Source organism: Chamaea fasciata, unplaced genomic scaffold, assembly GCF_029207755.1.
Source record: "Chamaea fasciata isolate MVZ Bird 193981 ecotype frontalis unplaced genomic scaffold, bChaFas1.0.hap1 SCAF_10, whole genome shotgun sequence".
Taxonomy (NCBI): domain Eukaryota; kingdom Metazoa; phylum Chordata; class Aves; order Passeriformes; family Sylviidae; genus Chamaea; species Chamaea fasciata.
In genome coordinates, this window is record NW_027094095.1 from 14549825 (window position 1) to 14563458 (window position 13634).

At 36.1% G+C, this 13634-nt stretch overlaps 1 protein-coding gene across 3 annotated transcripts in view; it reads left to right on the forward strand.

Moving 5' to 3' along the window:
* The window catches only part of DPYD (dihydropyrimidine dehydrogenase), a 343524-nt gene that overhangs the window by 100577 nt on the left and 229313 nt on the right, over window positions 1-13634 (forward strand). For 2 of the 3 annotated variants that reach the window (XM_066192389.1, XM_066192390.1), the window contains one exon: window positions 5957-6118. In XM_066192389.1, coding sequence (XP_066048486.1) covers window positions 5957-6118 — 162 coding nt within the window. Of the gene's footprint in view, window positions 1-5956; window positions 6119-9582; window positions 11567-13634 lie in introns of those variants that run through there. The other variant, XM_066192391.1, reaches the window with a different exon arrangement.

Genomic DNA, 13634 nt, shown 5'->3' on the forward strand with positions numbered 1-13634 from the left:
GAGGCATAAGATTATGACATACAAAAAGTTGTGGAATTGCTAAGAGAAAATAAATGAAGAGAGGATTGCCACAGAGAAAGGGTGTTGAGAGGCATAAGATTATGACAGGTGAGAAAAACAGAATGATGGGGTTTTTTCTGTGCCAGAGGAACTCTGACTAAATTAACAAAAGACATCTATATGCCATTGCAAAGACTGTAGAAAATGACGACTCACAGTTCATATGTAAAATACTGTAGGTGGGGTACTGCTAATACAGTGAAGGATTGTGGAAGTCAGAAAGCTGCTAGGTGACTGGTAATAATTAGATACAGATATTCATCACAATTAATCTTTAAATACTACTTTGAGGCCCTGGGTTTTTCAAAAGTGCTGTTTTATTCAGCTTTCTCTGTTAATTGTAGTATATTTCAGGTCACTAAATAAAATAGTAAGGAAAAGAAAAGCATTTAAAAGAAAAATTAGGAATGATGTTAAATTGATGCACATGAAGCAGTGACTTTTCTTGAGATGTCTGTTTGTACTTAGTGTAATGGAATGGCTGACAGCTGGTTTCAGTTGCCGTAGTGTAATTATGTAGAATAGACTTTTGCGATGACACTATGTCAATTAAGGAATCTCTCACATTCTAGACTACAAAGGACAAAATGACAGTACAAGATATTTCTTCCGTTCTTTTTCATAAAAAGATAGTGACACTGTGTGAAATTACAGTCCTGTTATGATGACACAAGTCAAATGATGTGAAAGATTTCTGGATTGATTAAAAATCATCAGCATTATAATATAGAATATGTATGATTTGATAAGTTGCTGTTATGTTTTGTTCATTCTTCTTTGGAAGATATTTGGGGGGGCTGACAGACTGAGGGCGTTTCTTGTTATATTTGAACTGGTGTGTGTCAGTGTGAAAAATGCTCCTTATATAACAACGTACTTTAAATAGTGACTCTTCAGTCTGTGGAAATATTTTAATCCAATACATCTTGAGTAAATTTTAAAGCCAGTGCAGAACATGAACTAGAATGGGAGGTGGTGATATTTTTCCATGTATTTTGCTGTGTCTCCCTTTTTTAAACTTAAATCCAGATGAAAAAGAAATTATGACTTCTTTCTTCTTTCCTTTTAAAGTATTCATGCTGTCTCCAAATTCTGATAAAGTCAGTGTATTAATTTTTATTACATAAAGCATAATAATGCATATTCTTCATTGTTTTTGAGAAAACGGCAATATCAAAACACCCTGATGCATAATGAATTTATTTTAAAAGCTCTGGAATTGAATTGAAAGAAAGGATGCTATAAGCATTTCCTGATAGTAAAGGCAATTTCTTCTGGTCTCTCAGTATTGATCCTCTGTGTTTTAATAGTTTTTTTTCAAGTAAAAAACAGTCTAATTTGCATGCAAATTATATAATGCTTCCAAATGATACATGTGGAGATCCTCCTCTGCCTGTTTTCCTCTGATTATTGATATCTGTTTAAGGCTTGTTTTTGTTCCCTGTGTTAGCAATGTAGTATTTATTGACATTTTGATGTAGGAAACCACAAAACATCTTATCGAGTTAGATTAATTTATTTCTATGGAAGTGCACAGGAAAAAAGATTCCATGAACAAAGGCAGGAGCAGACATTTATCTCACTAAAAAATTCAGAAACATTCTAGTTTTAGACTTGCTTCCTCTGTGACGTCTATAAGAAACTGGCCAACTGAGTCATCTTATTATTTAAACATCTACGAAAATTACTCCAAACTGTTAAGGTAGCTTGCATTATTCTGTGCACTGAAGTAACTGTGTCATTTTAATGAACCCAGCCTCCCTTTAATTATGATCCTTTCTCATGTACAACATATGCGTAGTTACCAGCCTGCCAGGTCTGCATCTCTGCATGTCTATTTTACATGCAGCCTGCTAAACGCTCGTTTTGTGACACGAAGTGATCACTATTTTTTTTAGATGTGAATAGTCTATGAATATTCTACTTTTAATGCCACTGATAAATATAATGATCATTAATACATGTTTTCAGCTTAAAAAGGATAAAGCTGCATAAACACAATGTGTTTGTGTAACTAGACATTTAAGATGCTATACATATACTACAAACTCTCATTTATTGCTGAACTACAGTGCTTTGTAGCTTTGTAACACAATTTGTATAATATCATTCACTGTAACTTACTAGACTTACTGAATTTATCTGCTAGTTTTTGTCAAGTATTGTAAAACGTTTTTCTGATTGTTTGGTATGTTAGATAATTGCACAGTAAAGGTAGGATAAATGATTAAATAGAATAGAAGGACAAAGAGATGAAGCAACTCAGAGTTAGGCACAGGAAGTCCTGCCCAGAGCCCAGCATCCACACTGCACTGTGCCCTGGCAGGCAGGAGGTTTGGAGGTGGACTTGCCCTCGAGCCACTGCACAGTTGTGGTAGCAGCACATGGCAAAATCCTTTCACTGGTGGTGAGCAGGAACAGTGGCAACGGGAACAGAGGAGGTAGAAGAGGAGAATATGGGAACTGCAGCTCTTTTGAGAGAATGTTGTAAGTTTACCTATGGTAAAATTAGCACAGGGTAATTATTTTTTGGCAGACCAGGAAACCAAGTCCACTCTGAACCATTTTATCTCTAGAGGTGCCCACATTAGCACAGCTGGAACATACTAGTAAAGCAGTGTAACAGCACTGCTGTTCTCAAATGTGACTGGCTCTTAATTTATCATTAAAATTATTTTAGGCGCTGAGACTAGGATATACCAGTTGGTACAATTTATTGAAGGTCTTAATATTTAGCATGGCAACATGTACTACATAGTTTTTGATACTCTTATTTGAAGAGATGCAGTTCCTTTTTTGTCAGGTGCTATCTCTAGTAGTGGCAGCTGCAGGAACTCCCGATCATGACAGCAATATCTAAAAACTTCCCAAATCAGGTCTCTACCTTCATATTCTCCATCATGTTTTTCCCAAAGTAAGAGTTTAGCAGCAGCTGGCCTTACCCCATTTGAGTCTGCAGTCTTCAGTTCCAGGTTCCTTCTTACCAAACTCTGGTATGGTGTTCTGAGACAGATTTCCTTAGGATATCCTTAAATATCGGCTTAACAAACTGTGATCTTGGTCCCATACCTGTACTGACCCTGGGCCTTTCTCTCTGAAGTCACTTGTGCTTTAACCTACCCTGTCTTTCTGTAGCATAGCTGTGCTCAAAGTTTGGTTTGAGCTCGCAAAAGAAGTAAGATGTGCCAGCTGTGTTGATGTTGCTTGTATTGGCACAGCTCAAGTGGGAATATATATAAGAAAGAAAATTCATTTTAAAAGAGGAATATTTAACAGCTTTGCTTTCTAGGCATAATAAGTAGGTCTGTATATAGATTTTAATTACAAAGCTGAAAAATGTAGAAAATCCTTAATGAAGTTACTTGAAAAGAAATGCACTTTGTTTCCATTGAACCAGAGTTGAAGATAATGAATGTAAGGATCCTGGACAACACAGGAAGGAAAACTGTATGTCTAATATGTGTGAAAGGTAAAAGAGAACAAAAGTTCATTGAAAACCATTTTGTCTTTGAGTTAGTGAGAAAAATCACCTGTTCTGATTTGTAATTATTCCTTTAGAGTAGGAGAAAGGAATGGCTATATGTAATTGCCTGAGGAACAGGCATCTAGTGCCACTTAAGATGCTGCAGGGTATCAAGGCTGGTCTCACTGGTGCTTCAGAAAGATGTGGGTCTCCTCCCTTGACTGTCACCTCTGCTGTTTGTAAATTTGTGTCAGTGACATCTCCAATATAACTGGACTTCAGTAATTTGCTGCCAAATTGTGCTTGCAGTGTCTTTACAGGTTTTTTTATGCATCCCTAATAATCTCTGATATCAAAACAGTATCATTAATCTGGAAGAACAAAACTGTTTGCTAATACATACAATTTCAGTTTAACAACTATTCCTTTACATTAGAATAAATGAGAATTGAGGATAATAAAATGTTTTACTGGTCACCACAGGGGAAATGGCTTAAAGTTCTTCAGAACAGTTGTATAAAGGGGTTGCTTGTTCAGCCAGGATTAGAATTGTTGTGGGGCTTAATAGTGTCTGAGGAAATCCCATTAAAGCACACCTAGGCAGCATTTCTGTTTCCAGGTGATGGACAGAGACTTGTGGTGTGCAGTAGACCAGCAGCTGTAAGCAAGGAGTCCAGTTACATTTGCAAATACATTTCTTGAATGTTGGCATTTTCTTGGTAATCTCTGTATGTGTCTGAATGATCTGGTTTAACTTTAGAGAATTGCATGCTCAGTCTAATAATATGCCTGTAGTGAATTTGAACCTCCCAAACCAAATTCTTGTTACTCATTTTTGGTTAAATTTTCCGATCTTGACACTGCTCTTTTTATTCCTAAGTTGATTCTTACTCTTATGTGACAGAGTACTTGCTTTAAAAAACACTTCTGTGTTCATTAACCTGCTTGACAGAAAGCTGCAGGTATTGCACGGGGTCTGCTATGGCCAGGTACTTCAGAGTGCTTGAGCATCTTCTCTCGGTTCTGGGTCAGCTGTCCTGGGACAGGACAGGACTGGTGAAGGTACTTGTTATAAAAACCAGTTTCTTACTGGTGATGATTATTGAGGACTGGAATATGAAAGAGGTGGTGGAAGAGGAAGGAGACATAGTGTTTTTCAGCCTCTCAGTTACTTCTAGTGTGGAGAAAGCTGAAATGAGATCCCAGCATTAATTTCTCACTAAAGAAGCTTTTGTGGAACCTCAGCCCTGTCCTAGTTCTAAGGGGTACTCTTGTCTGATCTTAAAAGGTAACTCTGAATTTAACACATCTTCATGGACTTCCCTTGGTGGGACTTTTAGAGGGGGTGGGAAAAGTGGTTAAATGAAGGAAGAACTGCACTCTACTATTAACTACACTTCTGTACTGACAATACACCATAAAATACAATATGTAAAAAGTTTTCCTTAATTACAGTATGATATAATTAATGTAGGTGCAGAACTGCTATTGATAGTTCTCTCCCTTTAAACAATGTGTCAGGTCACTCCTAGTGTTTCCCCTGATTCTTCCTCTTAAGACAATTATCCATCTGAAAAAACCATCAGAGGTTGTTTTCTCATGGCCTCAGACACTGGGAACTTGCTGAAGTCCATTCCTTGGAGATTTATTATGGGAAGAATTCTTGCTAGTTTTCATATATCTGGTGACTCTTCCTTTCTGAAGAAGTCCACTGAATATTGAGAATCTTTGAAGTTGTGAATTGTAGGTAACATCTTTAATCAGTTCCCTGGTTTATGATTTAAGGAAACAGGAGAATAAGTGTTTGCCCTGATCAGCACATGTTGAGAAAAAGAGTTCAAAAAAGAATTCAGTAGTGCAATATCTGCAAGTGGCTACATGGAAAGTCTTCTCTTCATGTGTCTGGGAAAATTGGCACTACTGCTCTGGTGTGAAGGACAGGAATATCCACAGAGATGGTGTGCACAGATGTGTAAAATAAGCTTTTCGTTCCTGAGTTATAAAGAACTGGTAATCTAAGTGGCACTTTCTGGTCATACTTGTGACAAGGGTTGCAACTCAGCTACTGCCCAATTGACCTAGAAATGGAGAGAATATTTTCAAGTGCAATATGCAGCAACTGTAGTTTTTGAAGGTAGATTTGTTAAGCTACTAAAAATCCTACAACCACTTCAGACTGAACATGCTTTTAACCATTTTGCAAGCTAAAAACCAAAAGTTTACCTTTGAATAATCCACAGTTTTTGCTGACTTTCTTCTCAGTGTCTTTGATGGAATTTTACATAACACGTTAGTACATTAAGTACTGCCAGTGTTATTTAACATATATATTTATATAATATCTACTAAAAATTCTCTCTTGAAGGTTTGAATTTTTGCTTCATTGGAATGTAACTCATTTTTATTTCTTCTTCCTTTCTCTTTTTCCCTCAGAACTACTATGGAGCTGCCAAAATGATTCTTTCTGACAATCCACTTGGCCTGACATGTGGAATGGTGTGTCCAACATCAGATCTCTGTGTTGGTGGCTGCAATTTGTATGCCACTGAAGAAGGACCAATTAATATTGGTGGATTGCAGCAGTTTGCTACTGAGGTAGGGAGGACTTGAAAATGTCTTTAATTCTTTGTATGTAATTGAGCATTGCCTGTGGTTGCCTTTGTTAATGATTTTTTTTAAAAAAGTTGATACTGATAAAATAAAGATGTAGAAAGCTAGGATAATTATCCTTTTTCTTACAGCACACTCGAATGCTTAGAAAGGCTTTCATAATGCAGTAAATCACAGGAACATAAGGAACGTTATTTGTGAACAAGATGATTCTTTAGACACACTGGTAGTTGAGACAATTTGTTTTATAATGAAAGACTTATCTCAGGTGAAATTGTGGATGTTACTCAAATAGGCTGCATAGGGGAAAAGATCAAGTGCAGATGTATCTGTAAGTGCATATTAAGGAGATGTAGAACTGTTCTGGGCGTAGGGTAGATTCTGTAGCAGAATTAATGTGTGTTTATACTGGCTTTGAGACAAAGGATAAGCTTCAGATGATTTTTTTCTTTTTGTTGTCCTGTTTTTCCAAAGCAAAGTAAATACATAGTTTGAGGTTGACCTAAAATATATGACTGTGTGTATCTATTTATATAGGTACAGATTCACAGCATATATATGTAAATTTACTAGTTCATAAAGGTAGGTGCGTGTTTTGGCTTCTGAAGCAAAGGTTGTTACTTGCTGCTTCATGTTAGAAATTCTTTGCATGAGGCTTTTGTTGAGCTTCTTGTGCATTTCTTGTGATTATGTAGTTTCAATGCTCCAATTTCCATCTGAAGAAAGACAAAGGCAACTACTCATTTGTTAACTTCTTTTGAGGGCATGGAGAATTTTTACCTAACTCAAGGTCTCAGATGGTGGTGCCTCATCTGATCTATCTGAAGTAACATTGGGTAAAAATGTGTTAAGATTGCACATTTCTAAACAGTCCTTAATTAATGTTCATGTCCCTGTTCTGTGTCATGAGCCATTTAGCTGATCTTACTTACAAACATACAATGAAGTTCCAGTCAACTTTGCAAAACCTGGGAAAAAAACAACTTTGTAGGACAGACCAAAATAAAAATGCAGATCAATCTGGAAGTAACAGGTGATGTCCATATGACCAGTATTTTCCTCAGGTGTCATGCTTAGACTTCAGTCTTCTAGGTTAGACCCTCTTCTCAATGGCTGTAGGTCATGATTTGATGAGCAAATGTTACTACCTGCTGCTGCTGTTCTCCTTTTATCTGTTTGTATCCCTCGTTTTTTCTCTCCAGGAGACTTCTAAATCTTCTGGAGCACCTGATAAACTTTTCTGCTAGCTGCTGCTGAATCTTCTCTCCTCTCTGTCATTTGAGTAGTTATCCACTTCATTTTTCTTGAGATTTGAACACACAAGTGTAAGAATCCAAAGTTCTCATTTACAGGATGACTAGAGACACTGAACTGTGTTAGTTCTATGTGTATGTTGAATAGTTGCGCTTTATCAGACAAGAAACACTTTTACTAGCTTTTCTTCTAGTGGCCTTTATTCTGTATATATAAAAAGCTAGTATTTGTTGCAAAGCAGAAGAATTTTCTTTTTCCTTAAACCCCCCACAAAACCAAAGATAAAAACCCCAAACCCACTGACCAAACAAAAAAGATTAAACAGTTGTCAAGTAGATCATAAATACTATGGTGAAATATTACTATTTAGGAACCAAATGCAAGTAATATCTGTTATAATTTGATTTGTGTCTTCTTTTAGCCCTTATTCTATGATTAATAGAGAGGAATTATGGCTTGATAGATAATGCTAAATATCTGCCATTTTTCTTCAAAAATCTTTAGAAATCTATTAAAATAAGCTCAGTCCTAACATAATGATTGATATGAAAACTGCAGAGAATGAATAGTTTTCAATGTTTCAAGTTTGTTTAAAATTATGTAGGTTTCAGGAGCTCTAACAGAATAAAATTATTATATAGTCCTATATGGCACTCCAACAAAAAGAAAATTTCCAAAAAAATTATTATCTTTAGTATTTTCATGCTATCTATATTTCTATACATCTAGTGTGTAAAAAATGTAAAAGACTGTAAAAAAACTGGTAAATAACCTTTGTGTTTACTGCTGTTTAACATAGAATTTGTGTGTATTGTAGCACTCTTAATTAGTAATAATAGGCAGTCACTTTTGCAATTAGTACTTTTTTACTTTTCAGTTAAATTTTACTGTGAAAGTAAGTGTAGTTGAAAAAAATATAATGGCATGAGAGCTTCCAAGTAACAATCATTATAAAAATATAGATTATAATACTGAAGAAAATTGTAAGGTACTGCTGGTCATACAAGAATTGGCCCAGATAGAGTGTTCACAGCTCTACCTGTACAAGTAACTTAGCAAATTATATAATTTAGGCATGCAACATGTGTTAGTCTTAATGAGAACTGCATGGTGATTCTTATGCATGGTGTAATACTTGTCCCACAGGGACTTATTTACTGAAAATGCATTGTGCATGAAGCCAGTTTTAGGCTTTTTTTTCCTTTGGAACTAGTCTGAGGATCATACTTTTGATGCATTTCGAGAGTGAACAATAATAAAAGGGCAAAACTGCTAGCTGAGATAATAGATAAAATTGCAGTAAAGCAGAAATGTGGATTTAAAATGGAAAATATATGGGTATGACGTGTGCCCGTTTGTGCTTCTGAACAATGACTGATCATCTGTTCATACTGCAGATAAAGCTCCCTAATTGTAAAATATTTGTCTTGCATACGGTAGAACAGTAAAAAAACCTGGCACCTTATGCTGCCTGCATTCTCCTTCTGCCCTTTTAAATAGTTTGGTAACTATGTTTGGTTCGTCCTCAAAGTGAATTGTAATCCAGCCTGAGAAAATTGTGAATTTTGACAATTAAATGTTTAAGTGGAAAAAAAGGAAATGTCCGTTTGTATTTGTGATGTAGAATGTGTACACTGGGATGCAGTTACCATGGTAACTGTTGCATCTAGAGAATAACATGGATTAAATCTCACTATTATAAATGACAAGTGTCAAGCTCAGGTTACACCTGCTACTGCACAGGTCAAAATTATATTAAATGTCTTTATCTGTCTCCTTTGCCCAAGTACTTCAGAATTAGGAAACATCCATTTTTTTGAACACAAGTTCAGTGAAAATATACTGAGATTGCAGTGACAATACGTCTAAGCATGAGGTATATGGCTGTCGGCCCCCAAACGAACTAAAATCACTGGTTACTCAAGTACAAGTTTGCAAGCTTGTAGTGAAAAGGAAGCAAGGTCTATTACCTCATTTTCTATAGTATTAGTAAGAAACTCTCAAATCATTATATTTTTGGATAGAGTATTGAATCTAAAAGTTCTCTTTTGTGTTTAATCATTCTGAATGATGGAGCACAAGCCAAAGAGAAAAGGTATTATTTTAATCTCTGCGTACTAGATATAAACACTAGATCATTTAGTACTGTGGCTCTTGTGCCAGCTACAGTTCTAGCGATTTTTTCCCCTTTGCAGATACATTGTGACTGCTGCTGCAGCAGAAAGAAATTGGAAAAGGACATTTGATGTGTGTTTTTCTGAAAAGAGGGATTGTATGAGCTTACTCGCTGCTCACCTAGGGACATCTCAGCAGAGTACCTGTGCTGGAAGGAGTGTTCTGGTGAGGGACCTGAGGGCCAAACCTCCCTTCTGCCCCAGCCCATCACAGTCAAGGAAGAATTGTCTTCCCGGAGGGATTCCATGGAGTGGCACCGCTTAGGGTTCCTCTTTGAGTTGCAAATTGACAGCCCTGGTCAGTCTGTTGTGTACCTGTGAGGAGAAGGTGGGGCTTCTCATGGGGCTGCCACTCCTGATGTTGGATGGTCTTGAGATACCCAGCTGAGCATCATCACAGGCTGCATCATCATGAGCTGCATCTGCAAGAGGAGAGTTGTTCTGAGGAGCTAAGACAGCAGGACAAATTGAAAAAACCCTTTATTTGTCAGTATTCATTTTAATACATCTTTAAGTAATTTTGTCTCTTAAGTCATGTTGAAATCCTTGATAACAATAAATAAAATTTCAGGCTTCTCTGAAGGGGGTGGTGTAGCTTTCTACAATAGTTCAGGGGATGACTCTGAGGACTTCCGATTTCTCTGGCCAATGCTGAAAATTTTGCTGATATTTTGGCAAGTTATACAAAGTTCTCTACAGCTTGTTTTACAGATGTTAAAGATTTATTTTTTAGGTATTTGCATGAATATTGCTAAGTCCATTTAGTGGTGGGATTCATGAAATGTTGAGATTTGGACTCTGCAATGTCCTAGATCCATGGGATGTCTTAGGACTAGAATAATAGAGGTTTAAAAGGTCTTTAATAAGATGGTTTAGGCCCTAGTTTTGTAGGCACTCACTTACTTCCATAAAATTTTGACATATTGCAACTTTAGCTCTTAAACTGTGGAGAGAAGATCAAGAAGGTTTCATAACTAGCACATGTCTGTGGAAAAAAACACTTCATGTAACATCCTATGCTATCTACTGCAAATTAAATGGAATCAGCTGCATGATCATGTAATCTGACAACTTCAAGAAGATTGCTGTGCATGCAATTTGCTTTATTTTGCAATAAAAGATAGGCAGAACGTGCTTTTCTTCTTTAAATATTCAACTGCCCCATATTAATGTAAACCAGCCTACAGATAAATATCCATGGAAACCAGTGGGAAAGTGTGAAACTAATAAAACCAGTTCCTAAATATTCCTGATTTCATTGCCTGTATTTTACTGTCTGTGGACTAATAAAATGTGGTAACAATTCAGTGTATACTGATGTGTTTCACACTAAAATTAATCCCAGCTAGATTCTAATGTCTATGTCAGTAGCTGTTTTGTATCTCATTGCCTTATGGAAGGATGTTTAACTGTAAATCTAACTGATAAACTTATTTCTAGAGCCTTTTAAGCATGGAACCACCAAGCATTATATCTGAAGAATATAAAAGATCTAGTCATCAAGTCAAAACTTGCATTACTAAAAGGTTAAATTGTCCTTCTGTTTGTCCTTCTGAAATGTGTCCTTCTGTGCATATGTTGAATATACAAAGTATGTTTTGATAGTCTCTTTTTGTAGGATTAGACAAAGTTTTTTCACATTTTAACACTGAGATTAAACTTTCAATCTATTTACTGTTTTATTTAATATGTTGTCATACTCCAAAAATAATTTTAAGCAATCATGGAATAGGAGAATGGCTTGTGTTGGAAGAGAGCTTAAAGATCATGTAGTTCCAACTCCCCCGTCATGGGAAAGGACATCTTCCCCTAGACCAGGTTGCTCGAAGACCCCTCCAACCTGGCCCTGAATCTGCCAGGGATCATGGAATCATTAAGGTTGGAAGAGATCTCCAAGATCATCAAGTCCAACCTTTGACCAAACAACACCTTGTCAACTAAACCATAGTTCTAAGTGCCACACTGGTTGAAATTAGTTATTTTATTTATTTTAAATTGTATAAAATTTGAGGTAGAAATTCTGAATATCAGTTCTAGCCTGTTTTAATGCTTTAAAATGTTTTAGATGTTTAAATGTTTTTAAAATGTCATGCCTACTATGCCATAAAATTATTTTCATCTAATAAGGAAAATGCATTTCTCTGAGTCACCTGCTCTTCTTTGCCGAATGTCACAACTTTCCATGAAAATATGCTAATACAAGAGTGGTGCAGTGAAGAATTTTATTACATGAGGCTGACAATACGCTTTTCCCTATCTGCATTCTGAAAAGCAGCTAAAATGAGTTGGCTAAAACTTTCCAGGAAATTTAAACTGGAATTGGTTGCTCAGCAATTGAAACCACTGTAGTTTGCTCAAGTGGGACATGTGGAACCTGAGTACAAACTCAGGTTATGTGTTATTTTTATATATTTTGGACTTACTCTCTCTGTTAAATGTTTTGGAACATAAACCAACCCCTTTGCAGTGAGAGGATGCTTTATTTACAGCAGAGAATACAACAAACTGTTAGATTTCATACTGTAGAGAACCATGCTGTAGAAAGCATTGAGCAAGTGCACTCACACCTTTACACAGTGAAGTAATGCAAATAGGAGAACTATATATAATATATTAAAAATGTATGAATCAAGAGAGAATTTTTTTCAGTTGTTGGAACTTAGCAGAATAGATCGGCTGTTTTGGTTGGTTGAATTGGATGGCACTTGTGGACTAAGTCTCCATGTTTTATAAGCTGGGATATCCTGTTGGACATGAGGCATTAGAAGTGGACACAATCAATGTGGGTTTAATTTGAATAGGCCCTAGACAGTGAAGTAATGATAATTGTGTCATATTTGATAAAACATGGAAGAATAAATCCCTAATGTTATTAATGTCTGTTATTAATCTATCTAATATCTTCTGACTGTGTGTGAGAGAGAGCCAGAAGCAAAGGCAGACATGAGGATGATGACTGAGGCTTTTTACTGAGAGGCTCTGCTTCAAAATTCATCATTTGGTCTCATTTTCCTGAATGGGTCTTGGTTAAGAAGCCCTGGAAAACAAAGTAAAAACTCCATCCAAACTCCAAATGAGAAAGAAGTCATGTTTTTGAAGGAAAAGTGGAAAGAAGAGTAATAGTATTAAATCTTACCTGCATCCTGAACATAGTCTGAAGAGGTTAGAAGCAGCAGAAAGGACAGTTCAATGTAATGTGCCACTGAACACTTGCTCGCCAATTACTCGTCTCTGGCCACCAAAGGATTTATGCATAGGAATTAAGTGGTATTTAATTATGTGACTTACAGGACAGGGAAACTTCACCATGAGGTGAGTAAAAATCCTTTGAAATGCATTAAAGCAGTTTGCTATTTTCACACAGTTACCCTGCCAGCCTTAATATGCAAAACTGCCACTGAATTCCAGATGGCAAGATACTGCCACACAAGCTGGCTGTGCTGCATAAAGACAGTTTTACCCTGTTTGCAAATAGGCAGAATTAAAGTTGACCATTCAGCCTGAACTCCTAAGATTTTCTGCATGAATGCTTGGTTTCTGAAGCTTAACACTGCACTACAGTAGTGTGGAACTTCAGTGTAGCATTTTTTTGATGGGTATGACTATTCTATAATACATATAAAATAGTTATGTTAACAATAAAGTAAATTTAGTAGTAAATTTGTTAAGCATATGTGTATTGAGTGTTCAATATAGACATTAAATATGCAAGTTATATAATTTTTGTTACTGAATAGCCTTCTTGAAACTACATGAGACTAATGGAAGTTTTGTATAATTCAAGCAATTTCTTATGAATATAACAACGCAGACATTTTAGAAATATTGCATTTTGGTTATCATAGTCTAGTTTCACAGTACAATATGAGCTTTTCAGCCTGTGAAATCCATTAATAACCATATTAAACTTTCCCATATTGTACGAATTGTCAGGTTTAAATGATTCTTTCTTTAAAACAATTATCTGTCTCTTGCTTCATGCAGTTTGTTAAACCGCTGTGTCAATTTACAAAGACTGGGGGAGTTTGACACAGAAATTTTAGAGAGGGAAGGAACTAATCATTGGTTTACCT